Below are 17094 nucleotides of genomic sequence, written 5' to 3' on the forward strand. Positions count from 1 at the left end.
CTCTTTTATTAGAGCAGATCTAGAACATTTGGAGAAGCACATTTACATTCTCCTTCTTAAATGTATTCTTATTGATTTGCACCAAACTCTAAAAATGTTTGGAAATCGTTATTCCTTAAGGCGTAAGATGTGTTAATTATTTGAAGAAAGTAATTATTCTTTCTGTGCTGTAATGTTATGATTGTATGTCATAATGGTGCACCCAGACAGCTTCCCAAATGTATGTAGAACTGCACGTAGGTGGCATCATATCATCAGACTATCTTATATGTTGCCAGACAAAATGATGATTGCTACCAGATTCCTAATGCTAATGGCTCTATGGGCAAGATGTACAACCCTTTTTTGCGATCGAGATGCCCCAGTTTGGGACCGCAAAAAAGGGCAATGTCCTGTACAAATGATATTTTGCGAGTCACTGACTCGCATAATATTTGCAACTCCTGTTATTAGGAAGGGCAGCCCTTCCTAATAGTGAGTCACCATGCCATGTAAAATTGTTTTGCAACCGCATTTGCGGCCGCAATACACTTTCAGGTTACCACCTACTTCAAGTAGGTGGTAAACCACTCGCAAACGGGAACCCTTTGTGAGTATATGAGCATATTTTTAAGATCAGGCAGTGGTCTTGGGGACCACTACCTGCCCTTAAAAAAATGAAAAGTTACATTTTTCGATGTATAAAAAAAAAAGGACTGCTTTATTTAAAAGCAATCACAGACATGGTGGTCTGCTGACCCCAGCAGGCCACCACCCCTGGAAGTGCTGGCCATTCCTAATGGGGTCGCAAATTGTGACCCCTTTAGAAATCGCTAACAGTGTCTGAGACACTGTTATACATCTCAATTTGTGAGTCGCAAATGCAACTCAATTTTCGAGTCGCAAATTGGTGAGTCGTACATCTGGCCCTATATGTGTAGTCTAATGTTACCGTGGCATCTTAGCAGCCAGGACCAAGCACCATCATCAAATCAGGCTGGTGTTAGCATGGCCCACAATTCAGCTCCAAGGAGTTTGAGATTGTGATGGAGAGCTGTGCCTCCTAACCCTGAGGCCAACATTTGCAGGGTCACCTACAGGTGAAGCACATATTCATGGTCATTTCTGGCTTTCAATCAGATTATCCAGCACTGAAATATGATAGTTATTGGTTAGACCCTGTACATCAAATTATTTATTCATCATGATTTTACAAGTGTTTTTAGTTGTATCAGAAAATCTAGACTATGGAAATGTGTGTTCCAAAACTACACTTGCTGAAGGCTGCTCTTCATTCTGCAGGTAGGCTGGTCTCTGGTACCATACTTCATAAACTCATCACTTCTGTACTGAGCATGCTTAAATGGCTTTCTGTTTAAGGCAAAATCATATTCAAGTTAGCCTGCAAAATCCCTAAATCTCTTTACTCTATGAAATTACAAGAATTAATAGACCCAACCATAATTTATCATGGTACGAAGGCTTTAGTCTAATCTCCATGCATGCCCATTGGCATCTGGTGGTTATGATGTCTGGTTGTTGAGCAGTATAATACTCTGCTGATGGTCTCCAGTGCAGTGTACCTCAAGGCAGTCAGTCTCCAACAGCTCATCTTTCTGACCTTCCCACCTTAATTTAGGGGATCACTTATGATTTGTCCACAGTATCCTGTAGAGCTGTGTGTGGTGGCGGCAGGCACTTTTGTTTAGATCCCCTTAATGGGCAAGTCCTGAATAGCAGCATTTGCATGGCACCAAGTTTTCATCCGCATTATTAATTTACGTTGAGACCAGATTCTGGAAGCATGAGGAGTAACAAGGGTACTTTAGTTGGAAAGGTTTACTTTCAAGCTGCAGTTGATAATGAGCAGTGCAGGAGTCGAATGCATGTGGCGATATGATGGAAAATAAAGCATGTTATTCCGTAATATTCTCCACTGCCAGAGCAAAAGTGGGTTCGGTTAATATACTCCTGATAAACAAATGCAACGTGTTAAGTGAATAGACTTATTTTAAGTGAACCCATATGGTGAATATAAACACCATTTGTGTTAATATGTTGCAAACTAATTATTTCATTGATTCAATTATCAAGTTCCTAATGCATATATCTGTTCACATTATTTCACTCTGGTCATTTTATCTTTTCACTGTTCCAACAAAGGTATTGATATACTCCAAAGTTACAGTATTAAAGACTGTTCGATGAGCATTGCTGTATAAAACGTTTGGCCATTTTTTTAAACTCGCCTACTTCCCTGATTGACTTTGCAAGAGCTCACATCTATACAGTTAGCAATTAGTCCAGTCCTCGGACCTTCATAGAGTTTGCAGAATAACCTAATAATCTCGCAAGGAAAACGAAAAGCTTTTAAAATAAGAACAGTCTTTCCTAATTTATAAAATGTCTTTTCAGCATCCAATAAAAAAAAACTTATCTGCAATTTGTGAACTACAAAAAAAAAATCTAATCCTACAGTTGTTATTCTTATTATCTTAATATTGTCTACCAGCTATAAAAACATTTTTATCTCTATTTCTTAACTAACCCACAGCTTGATCCATTCTATTGGCTAGCGAATGGGCTCAGTACTTGTAGCGATCTGAAATGTCTTTCATGATGCATTTAAATTGTGTTTAGATGCCATCCATGCCAGTTGTAACCATTGCAGAGTAACTGAAATCACTACATGGTTACTAGACCAGCAGAACAAACAGTCCCACAGTAAAATGTGATGAGTCAAGAGGAAATGCTTCAGTCAGTTCTTTTCAGCAGATGGGGCGGAGAATGAAGGCAAAGTTTGATGTAATCTGTTGTCGCAGTGGATGGAATCGGATATTGCAGAGATGCATTAGTATTTTTACTTCCAACCCAAGTGCCTTTACTCTAAGTATTTGCGAAGGAAGTCAAGAGTATTGAGGGCTATTGCAGTGTAGAACATGTATGGTTAGATCTGCAACACCCCTTGCATACGTCAACTTTGCTATTGAACATCTTGCAAGAGTGATTTTATTGTGATTGCATTGTATTGATATTTCATGGTGTTCATTTGCACTTAATGGTATTTACTGTTCCGCAAATACAAGGAAGAGCAATATAGGATGTGTAGGGGCTGGACCAGAAAGCTTCAGACATAGACTACAGTTTCGGTAAAATTTGGAGATTAGTTAACCTCCTGACGGTCCTGACTTTTTTTTGGTTACAAGCTTAATATTTGTACTTGCAGCCCTAGAGTTGCTATTCAACTTGCATCCCATTACGTTGGATTACCTTACGTGAATCCTGACTGAAATGTAATGTTAATTGCTTTTATTGTAGTTTACTGTAGGTTTACAATGTATTTACTTTTATGTAACCTATATTTATGCACATGGTACTTGGTTTCTTGAAACTGAATTGTTATTTTTAATGATTAGTTCATGGCTAAACAATTATTTATTGATCAAAATGCATTTTATCTGATTTCCTTTGCAGTTCTCTCAAGTCTCGCCATAGCCTTTTGGGTCGTAATGTGCTGTAAAACAAACACAAAGTGGAGTTTTCTAAACTCTGATTTACTGGAAACATCCAAGAAATGCTTCATGCCAGAATGGAAACGAAAACAAAATAACTCTACCTACATGGTGAGATGCTTTAGAAACTGTACCTATGTTCAATTTCACTTGATTTTAAAATATGCAATAAACCTGTTTTTTTCTGAGATTCAGTTTTACCCCCTGAAAAGACTCTTTAAGAAGGGTCTTTACCATAATACTTATCAAGGTGAACCCTTCCAAGTGTACCTGGTGGTTTCTTGATACAAAGCCAAATATATCCATTTACAAACTGCATAGAAGGTACATTTCCACTTAAGATATGAGTAGCATTGTCTTTAACAACACCGATTGGATAAACACTACATGGTTATTCTTATTGAATGGGATAAAATCTGGGCTGATTCGGATGAAACCCTCTTATAAAAGGTGATTTAAGACCAAAGGAAATGAGAAGGTGAGGCCATTGCCAATCCTGTTGTAAGTGAGGGATGGCCTTGTCTAGACACTTTAAGTGGGTAATCTGTACTTGATCCCGTCGGGCACCAGAGCTCAACTAATGCAACAGTCCGGTACAGCAAGAGGAGTTGATCAAACACACGATTTGGCCGCAGATGACTATCAAACTGAGCTGTATTAGCAGAGATTAATAACTCCACCAGAGGATGTCTTAATTCTTTGTTCTTCTGTCAAAAACAAGATTCCTTTGGGTTCCTTTAAAGCATGCAGAATCACCCATCCAGCATTTACTCACAGTTTACTCACAGTCCAATCACCAGTTATTTGCCACATCAGGTAAATATTGCACCCGGTACTGCGGGTAAGTATTCCATCGCATGGTGCAATATTTATCTCGTGTTGTAAGGAAGTACACGGGTAATTCGGTGCTTTCCACACTAAATTTATAGGTGTATCCAAATATACTGCATGTTTTTCCACCAGTCCGTGTTCACAGGTTTTAAATGCTGAAGTTCACTAAGGGAAATTTGTGAGGATTCACTAATTATCTCAGTACTAAGAATTGATGTTGCTGCAGGAGGGAAAAAAACTATTTGCTTTGCAATTGAAATTTATTTGGCAACTGTTAATCGTGGCTTCAATTTAGAGGAGCAGGTAATAAGTGTGTCAAGGTTGTTGAGCATAGTGAACTCTTTGAAAGAAAGGGTGAATTAGTAATAACTATTTGCAGGCTTTGGTGGGAAAGCAGGAGTATACTTGTGATTTAACACTGAAAAGTTGTTTCCAGTTTAACTCTGGCTTGCACCGGCATCAAGTGAAATTTAGTCGTAGATGGGGAATTGTGATCTTTTGTTCTCATTGGTACTTGTTTGGGACAAGCATCTGCACATTTTAACATTGATCATTTATACCGCGGTAGTTTGACTTAAAGGCCATTGGTGTAGCCCAGTGGAGTTCACGTGTGTGTCAAGTCTGCATCCTAGATTACATTGTCCATGTAGGAAAACCTTTTTTTCTAAGCAGCATCTGCTGTTCTAAAACCCTGCTAGACGCTGCATCCACTTGTGAAGACACGACAAAATGTCAGTTCAAATGACTTCATGTTTTGATATCTAAATTGATGTTTAAGTCTGAGTTGAAGAAAGGCATGGCTGGAGGCAGTTGTTGAGGGGACTGTAGCAGGTGATGGTTGCAAAGAACAGATCATTTGCTTTTCCTCCATAATGTCCGCCTGCTCCACTCGAAACCAATCTTCAATGATAACCCGACAGGTAAAAATTTAGATGAAGTTATCATTGAGGCTTTTGAATTTGAGAAGAAGTTGTGGATTGTCTGAAAGTCGATAGTTTATAAATGCTGCCCAAATCTAAGGGAACAAGATGAGCGGTACCTGTCGCTTTTGGCCTTGAGTTAATGAATAGAGTTTCAGGAAATGTTTTTGATGTTTTGAATGCAAGTTGCATATGACAGAGCAGGGGATTTAAATAATAGGTTAATGCTAGCAGTTTCACAGAACAAAGATTTCGTCTTAATTTATTTACGCTTGGATATTACTCTGAGTTATAATTGATTTACTAGTCATCATCATCAAAATCTTTATTCGATTGTAGATTTTACAATCATAAAAGTTCATTTTAAAACATCAAAAATACACAGTTAAAAACGATTACATACAATTCATTTTCAGAGGCAAAAAAAGACACAGTGAACAGTACAATATCAGGCAATAAAAGCATGGGCAATATATGGTTAAAAATATAAATATCTGTAGACTTAAAAAGCACCAGCACAAATTTTTCAGCATGGTTAGCCATCCATGCTTTTCCTAAAGCAGATGGCTTTTTTTTAAAAATTACAAATAAACAAGGTACAGTCAATATTCAGTAGTTGTAAGTAATAAAGTGCGGGTTTAATTTGTGTAAAACTCATTTTTTTAAGGCACGGTTTAAGGTATAATTTCCGTGGAGTGGAGTAATAAGGGCAAATAAAAAGGAAGTGTGCCAGATCTTGAGGAGACTTTCCGTCGCAGCCACAAGCTGGCAACACTTCGCCCCGCTGGGCGCCACTTGGGAATGCCAAAAGGAGGTGATAGAGGTCAAAACGGAACCTTATTAACAGAAACCGATCATAGCTAGACATAGGCCATGTCAGGTAAGGTTCTATTTGCAAGCATGTTTTTAACAATAGATGTTTCCTAATACTGACCTTCTGTATCTCAACCTCTTCTCTGTCAGTACATCTTAACAAAACTAAGGCATTCTTGACCAGGTTCACATCAGATTTTCTAATTGTGTTTGGGGCATAAAACAGATCATGTCGGCCAATTGCCGTTAAACTGTCCTTTATATACTTAATCCACGGTACCTTAAATCTCCCATCTAACTGTAAAGCTTCTTTCAGTAGGGCATGTGTTAATGGGATTTCATTGTTTAACCAACATTTCAGCCAACATAAGATTGGGCTTACTGCTAATCTGTCACCTAGATAAGGGACCCCCAACTCCTCATGTACTGAGTAATTCCCAATACCCCTAGGTAGTCTTAAGATCTTTTTTAGGAAATTATTTTCTGTAACCTCTAGATCTTTAGCCTTGCGATAGCCCCAAAGCTCGCTCCCATAACAGGCAACAGCAACGCTTTTTGCCTGGTACAGTTTAAGCGATGCGGCCAACGGGCAATTGCCGATTTTTTTTACGAAGCCAAGGATGGCCGCGTTTACCCTTGTAGTTTCTCCCTTCTTTTTGGAGACTGCTGGGCCCCATGATAACTTATGGTCTATCAAAACCCCGAGGTAAGAGAATGAGTTGGTTGATGGAATTTTTGCCCCATTTATACTGAAATTGCCAGGTTTCAGAATGCCCTTGCCTGCCTTCATAACGAAGGACTTGGAGTTGTTTATACTTAAACCCCGTGACTCCATAAATTTGTGGAAGGAGTTTAGTAATTTCTGAAGACCAATTGCTGTTCTGGAAATAAGAACAGCATCGTCAGCGTAGAGTAGTACAGGTACCCCTCTGCGCTCAACTAAGGGGTAGTCTGCTTCTACAAGTAAAAGAAATTCCTCCAATTCATTAATATACAGGTTAAATAAAAAAGGGGCCAAGATACAACCTTGTCGGACACCCCGTTTTATTTTAAATTCATCCGTTACATTAAGGTCTTGAGAGTAACGGACATTCGCCCTTGTGTCTGTATGCAGATCGGCGAGAAAATTAACGAGGTTCCTCTCTACGCCCATTCTCAGCAGAGTGGCCCATAATAGGCTTCTGTCTACGCAATCAAAAGCGGACGACAGGTCCATAAAGGCCATATAAACGGTACCTTGTCTCGCCAATGTATACTTGCTTAGAATAAGGTATAGGTTCAGACACTGCGTAATAGTCGAGTGATCTGGTCTAAACCCATATTGTATGGGTGAGAGGATTTTGTTTTCTTTAGCCCAAAAAGATAACCTGTTGAGAATTACACCCCCTACCACTTTAACTACTGAATTCAATAAAGAAATTGGCCTGTAACATAACGGGCTACTGTGATCGCCCTACTTAAAAATGGGAACTATAGTCGAAAGACCCCAAGTTCTTGGGCAACCAGTTGTCACCGCTGCATTGATTACAGCCGTGAGAACCGGGGCCCAAAGCGGGATATTAGACTTAAACAGGTCCGGCGGCAGTCCATCCGGACCCGGGGCCTTGTTGGAGGTAAGACCCTGTATTCCCCTAACAGTCTCTTGTACTGTGAAACACAAAGGAATCACAGCTGGAGTTAAAAAGTCAAAGACTTCTCGTTGCTCATTGCTCTTAAAAATTGTACTGTAATGGGACACCCATTCCCCCTCTGGGATGTTTGTTCCAATAGCTGTGTCATTAGGGTTTTCAAACAAAGGTTTGTTAATTATTTGCCAAAACTTACTGCTATTCCCCAACACGGATGGATCTAGGAGGGATTCAATAACATTTGCCTTGATTTCCTTTTTTCTAGTGGCTATTGCTTTCCTATAAGCCATACGAAGATTTTTGATCAGTTCAAGATCTCTTGGTTTGGTTTTTAATGCAAGTTTCAGATCCCTGCTTGCCTTTGAGCAATTATGATCAAACCATTTAGAGTTATTCACACTATGTCCCTTTGTTGGCGCTGTGAGCATGGAGCCAATTTTAGCGACCAACCCCTCGAATCTACACACAATGTTCGAGGGGCTTGAGTCAGATGAAAGACAAACAGACAGCTCCGCTTCACATGCGCTGGTTATATTAGTGTACAAGGTGTCTTGATTTACCATTGACCATTTAATGCGACGCCTGCCATTTACACACCTTAACGTGCCAGGATCGACGCGTGACTGACATTTAGCAAAAAATGGACCGCCCAAGTCTATAACAAGGGGATTATGATCACTGTATATGCTAGCGAGAATAGAAAAATACAAGACCCATTGAACAACATCCGAAGAAATTAATATATGATCAATAAAGGAACCCTGCCCATGCCCTTTAAAGGTTGGGGTGTCAAAGATTTTAGTATCAGGAGCCAACGACATTGCTACAATCAAGTTGTGCTCGTTCGTTAGATCATTTAGGTACTCACCACCCCTGCCATGGGAGAAGTGAAAGCCTCCCTCATTATGACACCCTAAAGACCCCATTGGCGTGCTAGCTGGGTTACCACATGGTTGAACGTTAAAATCACCTGCTATCAACAAGTGACGTGAAACATTGTAAACATTTTTGCTCAAAATATCATTTAAACAGGCAATATTGCAGGTTTCATTATTACTATTGGCATTATAAAAATTAACCAGTGTTACCACAATCTTCCCATTTTTTAGATCAATCTTCTGTAAATTCAGATTTACACTATGGTAGTTGCTTGTGTTACAATTCAGATCTTGGCTAATAAAGATGGCCAAGCCACCTTTGGCTCTACCCCTAGTCGAGGCAACCGCTGGGGTAATAAAGCTTAAGAAGCCCTCCATATGCACATTAGTTTCCTCTATCCAGGTCTCTTGGAGACACACGATACTAAATTTTCTTATAAATGATAGCCAAACTGGGTCTCGTAACTTATTTGCCAATCCCGCAATGTTCCAGGAAATTAATTTTGTACTGTCATTAAGGGCAGGACTAATAACAGTCTCTCTAATTGATTGTGAGGTAATTAAAGTAGGCGACATTACACCAGCCGCCGCCAGGCCCACAGTACGCTCTACTTGTGTCTCCCAAAGCTCAGATGTATCACTAGTAGCTAGCCTTGTAACTGATGGGGGTGTAAGAGGCACCTCATTTTCCCTTGAGAGCACTGTGGGTAGTGCTTTATTGGGACTACTGTTTTTAACAGCCATACTGTATGAATTTTTTCCATGGCAGCAACCCCCTTGCTTCTCAGATGACCTTAAGTTACATGAAGCACTTGCCCCACCCCCCGTTGCTTCTGCATTCTTTAACCATCAGTCGCAGTCCTCTAGGCTGCTAAAAGCCATAAACCTATTGGAAAGCTCTAGGGGCGTAAATGGTAACAGGTTTGACATGTTCCCATTGAGACCAGTTTTATGATTAAAAGGTATGGTATTCCACCCGTGTGTGGCTGATGGTAAAGCCGGTTGGTACATATATACGGGATTTAGAGCCTCGATGTTAGGGAACTGAGAAGAGAAAAAGGTATTGTTGTTATGGTGTTGTGGAGGGAAAACAACGGATCTGGGATAAAAATATGTCAGGGGGCGTGGTACTATACAGTTCTTTTCATTTCCGTAAGGCCAATTCAGGATGTGTTGTACGGCTCTCCTGTCTCTAAAGTTTATTACCACAACATCACCACCAATGTCCTTCGCTCTTCCCCCCAACCAGGACAGGCGCCGGACATGCACTATCTCACCGTTAATCGCAATGGGTTTGGGTCTATAAAGAGAGAGCCAATGCATTATCTTGTTGTTTAACTGTGAGTATCCCTCTCTTTTCCCAGTGGGCAGTTCTGGAACCCCGGTGAGTATAACCACAAACGGTAATGCTTCTGGGGGGAGTTCTGTCGGTGGTGCCCTAGACAGGCCCCCTCTTCCCCAGTTATTCTCCCTCCCTTCTAGTCTAGGGGATCTTCCCAGGAAAGTATTGGGTTCCCTAGATGGAATATTTGCAGGACTAGTTGGTAAAGAGATAATAGGTTTACCCTGTATGTCAGTTGAAGCTGTTGTTAAACGGGTTTTACAGCTATTACCGCCAGGTGCTTTCGGTGCCACATTTATAGGATTAGGAGTGGCTAAAGTTGCTGCAGCAACCTGACTAATACTTGAACTGGGTTTAGACGGTGTTGGACCCACAGCGTTATTTAAGAGGGGTTTGGTTAATGTAGTGACTTGTTGGAGCTGTACTTTGGACTGACCTTGTAAACGAACAAAATTTCCTAACACAGTCAAATCCCCCTCAATTTTACCTAGACGTGCCTCCATCCCCCTAAATCTGTCTGACAGAGCAAGCATGTAACTACGTATGATCAACTCAATATTATCCAGAAGCGACTTTGGAGTAGCGGGTTGCAAGTCCTCCTCCATCTGGATAGGGATGGTATCAGGATCTGTAGGAGCTTGGGGTAGAGGTAACGGTGAAGTGGGGCTGACTGTTATAGTTTGGTTTGCATCAAGAGATCCCATTGAAGGTAGTATAACAATGTTCTTCTTTTTACCAAACTCAGTGTGACTTATTTTGGGCTTGTTGATTGATAGAGTTTTTCTTCTTCTTTTAGGTGGAGGTGGCCCATGCGTTTTAACAGTCACTGGCCTCGGACTTTTACCTCGTACAACTTTACCAGGCCTTATTGTGGGGGATATTAGGATCTTAGTAATGTTAATATGATCAGTGGACACTGTAGGGGTAATTTCTTGAGAATGGGAAGGTGACAATTCCGGAGCTAAACATTCTTGAAGGAGCAAGGGTACGCTACAAGCCAGTAAGGTGTTATCTACTGGGAAGCTAATCAGGTCGTCGTCTAGAGAAACAGACATTATAGGCTCAGAAAATGTTCTGTTTTTTATTCGATCGATGGAACGACGGCGGTCTGCCCTCCTCTCCGCTAACAAAAGCTCCTTATTGCCATCTGTAGCTGGTTTAAAGAAGTAATCATCCAGTGTTCGGTTGTTAGTATTTTTGTCCAACCCCACTAATGCGGGACTTATAGCCGCAGCGGCCATTCAATGATAAGAAGTGTTCACAAGGTGGGCACACAACAGAGACTGTTACTTACATAAACCATGTGCCAGGGTCTATGGCCCAGCCCAGCCTCTTCTGGCCGATGAGGGCCGTAGAGGGCCCGCCCTTTGCCCGGGCTTCGTCCGGGCGTCCCGCTCGCGTCCCGCGACGCGGAGGACGGCGGGAATTTCAAGCGCCTCCGGGCGCGGTGACCCCAGGGAAGGTGTTCCGGGTCAGAATGCAGGCTGGGAAGTGTAGTTCCCTTCACCCAGCGGCCGCGAGGGAAACTCGAGCGGCGGCGGGGAGGAAACCAAAATGCGCCAAAGCCAAAGCAGGTAAGCGGGAAAACTCCGTGGGCTAATAGCTCGGCACCCCCAGGCAGGTTACAGCAGATAGTCACATTTGTTTATTGGTGTTACCAATTTTACTTGCCTAATTTGTTAATGCAGATTTCCAGGTATGTAAAAGAAATGAATGCACCAGTATTAACATATGTTGGGAACATAGACTGAACATGCTGTTGTGCTCATGACTTCTATGATCTGCCTGCTAAATTAAGAATGCAAAGTTCAACTGAGGTTGAAGGTTAAGTGGGCATTTGCAAAAATCACAGATTCCTTTAGCACTGGTTATTGTTTCTGTACCTCTTGTCATAAACGTGGGGTGTTCAGGGAATGTTCAGTTTTGGAACACCCTTCCCACTAAACCTGTAACATTCCTAGCTTTTCAGCATTCTCCAAACATATATTTGAATATATAATACTTCTATTGTAGTGTAGTTCCTATTATCCCAATAGGCTCTGCGCATTGGAATAATACCTTCAATAGTATAGGCCTAGACCAGACGTTAACTAGGTCTACTACTGTCGTTATTAGACTTAAAGTTTTGGGTTTGCCAGCTAGCTCAGAGTTCACTAGAAACTTTCTCGAATAGGCAAGGAGGAGTTGAACCTCCCTGGATAGACAAGAAGGGATTTAGTTTCTGACAACCATAGAACATGACAACTTTGCTCTCCCCTAATCAAGAGTGTATCTCGAGAGTCGTGTGAACAAAAGGCAATTTATTTTACTCAGTCAGTACGTGCATTCTTAGTCTCACCAGTTTGTAGAGAAAAGGAAGAGACGGGCGTGTTCAATAAAAGATGTTATTTATTGATCAGTCTCTTTTCTCGTACAAGAGAAATGGATTGATATTATTGCAATACTTATGGTTAAGTAAAGTGCATACATTAAAAGCAGAAGTATAAAATAATACTGTAAAAACATTGATATGGTTTCTAAGCCATATGAAGGTTTAAAATGAATAAGATATATTACATACACGTATACAATTGACTAATCGTACTCAACTGGTGTTTCTAACTACGCCTACCCCGTGTACCTGGCCTAAGCCTAATACGTGGGCGGGAATAGAAAGTTACAGTTTAAGTTAAGTTTGTTTTTGCCAAGTGACTGACTAAAGAATTCTCTGCAAGGGGTTATTCAGTTCTGTACCTGGAATCTAGGATGGATGAGGGATGGTATCTCTCGTCTCTGGTCTCGATATTCCAGGCTGCCTGCGAGGGCTACCCGGAAGCGCCGGAGCTGGATTTCTCGGCAGGAGAAATGGGCAGCTTCTCGTTCTCAGCGCGTCAGGAAGGCGGGGCTGCGCCAGCGGGGTCTGCTCTGCTCTGGGCTTCGGCAAGTCTGGCTGCTCCGATCTCGTCACCACCGCGTGTGTTTGCATAGGGCAATATCGGTAATATTTATACCTTTAAGGTGCCGAGATTGACGTAAGGATGGACATAGATACGTCAATAAGGATGTCATACGACCAGGTCGTTAGCACATTCTTTTGCTGAAGTTCTCGGTGAAATCAAAACAATGGCCGCAGGGTTTTTCCCAGGTCTGTCATAGGTTTGATTTGTTTTGAGAACTCCGTATGCCTTATCAGGGGCTGGAGGAATATCGCTTGTCTAATTAGATGGCAAGCCTTATGACCTAATCAGATAACACGTTCCTGTGCCGTAGTGTGGCTTTATCAGATAACGGTTCCTGCATCATGGGGGTTTTCTGCCTCATGGGATGGCTGCTAGATAACTTGTTAACCAGAATAGGGTCAGGAATAGGGGGATCGATACAGAACCTATAGGAATACATCACACCCACTCCACGCTAACTATGGACATATTTACTAATCTATGCATAGTAAAACATACTATAGAGTATTGTGTATACCTTACCACCCCAAAATACATAAATGCATTTTGAAACTATCAAATATACGGAAAAAAACAGTCACATGTATTGTATGCACTCAAGCTGTAGAATAATGCTAAAGTAATCACGCATATCTATACATTATAACTAATATGTATATGAGAATTTACACATGAAATGGCTCTTAATACAGAAAAAAAGGTTCGAGACCATTTCATCACAGAATAAAATATTTATGAACATACCAGCGGGCAGCTAATGTCTATAAGCTATCTAAAATTAGAAATTTTAGTTCTCTAAGAATAGTTCTTACTTTAAGCAGAAGATAGTGTCCCGAAAAATATGCAAAAATATTTTGGGGCTGCTGAAAAAAATTGCTGTCCGTGAACTGGAGGGAAAATTGTTCATGGTATTTTGCTTTTCTAGTTGAAGGCCAAATTCAGGGAACGCCGTGTACGAGCTTGCTCAAAAGTCTCTATTTCTGCTCTGGTGAGAACATCATATCATTTAGACTCTCGAAAAAGTTGTCAACAGCTTCCTGGGAGAGTTCCACTAACTCGGAAATAGATGTAACCATGCATTCGTGCGCATGATTGTCTCCATTGACATATTGATTTGGATTGCTGACAGAAGGTCGTACCTGATCGTTGCTGCTTTCATCTTGAACTTCACTACCCCTTAATCGTAGTGGTGAAGCTTCCACGAATGCCGTCATCAGGATTGGTAGCCTTTGAGGGCAGCACAAAGCATGAGCCTTTGTTGGACTCAACAATGTTTCTGCATCCATTGGCGCATCCGATTGTAGCGATAGACAGGTGTCTAACACGCATTCTTCTCCGCATAGCAGGCACCTTAATACAGGTAAAACACATCGTTGCCACATTGGTCGAAATGATAGAAACCAAGTCATGTTCAGGTCTCTAAGCCGGGATAGTCCCAGGATTTTTGATATCCGGTCCCGGTATCCAATGGCTAGGATTGTTTCTTCCCTTGTCGCAGGTGTTCTGTCTGTGACATGGTTTGCCATAACGAAATATAAGGACTAGGAATAGGATTCCTGCAATCAGTCCTAAAATGAGGGGAAGTCCGCCAAAAATCGAATGGACGAAATCTGGAAAAATACCCAGTATGGCTTTGAATGGTGTTAATGCCATCGAAAATACTGTCTTAAATACCTTTGAGACTCCACTGGTATCAGAAATATTTAAGATTTCATTCAGGATTTCTGCGAAATGTATGGGGGAATTAGTTGATAACAATGAATGTATCTCTGCAGTCGTCCTTGGGACTTGGAGATCATACGTTTCTTTTGATGACGTGAGCCTTGTCGGCGTCTGAAGAAGCACTGTTTTCATTCTGCTTAAAGTATCTATTCGAATAGAAGTAATTTTCAAGTTGGGCCATGCCCTTGCCTCCCTGTCTGGAAAGGAGCTGGGGAACAATAAGCGTCCACAGCACTTGACCTTCGCAGTCGTAGTTACGAGATAAGGAGTCCCGGGCATAAGACTACAGCATCTGCGGTCCACAATTAGAATGCAACTCCCATTATAGAGTCTTTGAAAGAATGGTTCTATCTCTGTAGCAGGTGTGCCTAGCTGGTGACATGAAAGGTTATTTGAGTTCCCTTCACAGGCTCCATGCAAACTAATTCCGTTACACAGAAGTGTACCGCTTAGTGACATTGCACAATTATTGGAAAGGACTCAATGGAGTACGTGTGTCAAGGAAACCAGTAGGTTTTTCAGAAAGCCCTCACCCACCAACCTAGTTGTTGGCCTGCTTCATCATCGGGCCCACCACAGTGGCACCTATCGTGCCCCGGGTGTGCTTCGACGCCAGATTACTGCGGAGCTGGTATACTTGCTGAGTGTGCAGTGTAGTGAGTGTGAAGGTGAAAATTAAAAAACCATACAGATGGTCCCAGTACCCGAGGGTAAAACAATATTTTAATTTACTGGGCCTCTGTTGGTGTATTAAAAGGCAGACGGACGCGTTGGAGTATGGATTATGACCTCCAGTGTCCTGTGTGGTCTACATGTTTCAGCCTGGCCTTTCTTAATTTAAAACAGGCTTTCCTCAGGACCAAGTGAGTATGTGTAAAAAGTGAATTAAATAAATAAACTAAATTATAGTGAGTGTGTTTATTTACTATGTGTAGCACTCCCTAAGGTGCTATATGGGTGAGAGGGGGATCCCTCTCGCTTTGCTACATATAACATAAAGGGGGACACAGACAGACGTACAAGGTAGAGTCACATTAGCATTATATTGCAAGTTTAGCCGTCATTCAACCGTCTTATAAGGTGAGTGAACGAACTATGTATGGCTAAAGTGTGGTCTTGTCTGTGACAAGACTCATGTGGTTTTTATCTAGAAGCCGGTTGTTGTGGTGAGCTAGAAAACGGAAAATACCAATGTGAGGTTCAGGTAAGTAAAAGAGCATTATCCTCACACAGTATTTTTCTGTACAAAGCCTCCTTGGGTCGCCTGGCAGAGAAAAAGACCCTAAAAGAAGGTTGTAACAGCTTTTAAAATCATCCGACCTGTAAGGGAAGACCTCAACACCTTACCCCAGTAGTAGCTGTAGTGCGCTGTCTCGTTACTCACGAAATTGTCGGCCTGGTTCCTCCTTGGACCTGTCGTCCTTCTGCGGCGCCCGGTTGTGAAAGGAGGGCCTGGCCGGTCATGTTTATAAAGCCTCCGTTATTGCTTGCACCTGTGTAAGTGTAGAAACAAAGGGAGGGGTGCAATTGCGCGAAGCGCCATGTCATTGTAGCTGTGCGCATGCGCGAAGGAGTAGTGGCCCTCGCCGGGCGCATGCGCATTAGTATATTGCTCTCCGCGCATGCGCGAGGGAGCAATGAGAGCGCCCGTCTACCGCGCATGCGCGGGGGAGCAAAGGGAGCGCCCGCTGGTCCGGCCAATGCGCTAGGGGGCTTGAAATTGCACGTTTTTATTGCACGTGTAGAGTGAACAAGCTTAAGGATGCTTGTGGGTTATGAAAAGTTAAAAGATTACAGTTTGAAGGGGCACTACTGATAGGTAATGGTTAAGTATTAGATTACAATGGTAGCACACTCAGATGCACAGTGGTATACGTTTGTTGAGAAGGGAGAAGACAAAGGGACATATTGTTTAGGCTAATTCTTAGTTCAGTTTGTTAATGAATTCCAGGGTATGGAATCATTCAGCCCCCCAGTATGTGTGGACAATCTGTATATCCAACGTTGTTCCTTTTGGAGGAGGTGCCTGTCGTTGTTTTCTGTTATGTCAAACTGTTCAATGACAGTCCAAGTAAAATCATTGGGGGTGTGGTGTTGGGACAAGAAATGATCTGTCAATTTACTTATGTTTTTGCCACATCGGATGGTGCTCCGGTGTTCCGTCATTCTGGTTCGTACCTTGCGGGTAGTCATCCCAACATATCGTAGGCCACATCTGCATGTTATTAGATACACCAGGTTGGAAGAATTGCAATTGGTGAATTGACGTTGTGTCCATGTTTTTCCTGGTTCCAGGTCCAGGGTTTTGGATGGAGATGTTAAGTGGCATACACTGCAGTTATTGCACGGCTGGTGTCCTGTAAGTTTTGGTAAGCCCCATGCGTTGAGAACGGTGTTGTCTCTCGGGGCATTGTTGGGTCGGGGCCTAGTGTGGACTAGGGAGTCTTTTAGATTTTTTGCTCTTTTGTAGGCAAACCTCGGTTTTTCCCAATTTCTGCTGCCTGAGTTTATGATCCTCCAATTCCTGTTG

General features: G+C 41.9%; 1 protein-coding gene across 1 annotated transcript in view; it reads left to right on the top strand.

Annotated features, from left to right (window-relative positions):
• CD320 (CD320 molecule) overlaps positions 1–17094 on the top strand; it is a 90324-nt gene that overhangs the window by 57069 nt on the left and 16161 nt on the right. The window contains exon 5 of the mRNA XM_078671611.1: positions 3454–3602. Within this exon, the coding sequence (XP_078527737.1) occupies positions 3454–3602 (149 nt within the window). The remainder of the gene's footprint in view (positions 1–3453; positions 3603–17094) is intronic.

Source organism: Lissotriton helveticus, chromosome 12 (genome assembly GCF_964261635.1).
Source record: "Lissotriton helveticus chromosome 12, aLisHel1.1, whole genome shotgun sequence".
Classification (NCBI taxonomy): domain Eukaryota; kingdom Metazoa; phylum Chordata; class Amphibia; order Caudata; family Salamandridae; genus Lissotriton; species Lissotriton helveticus.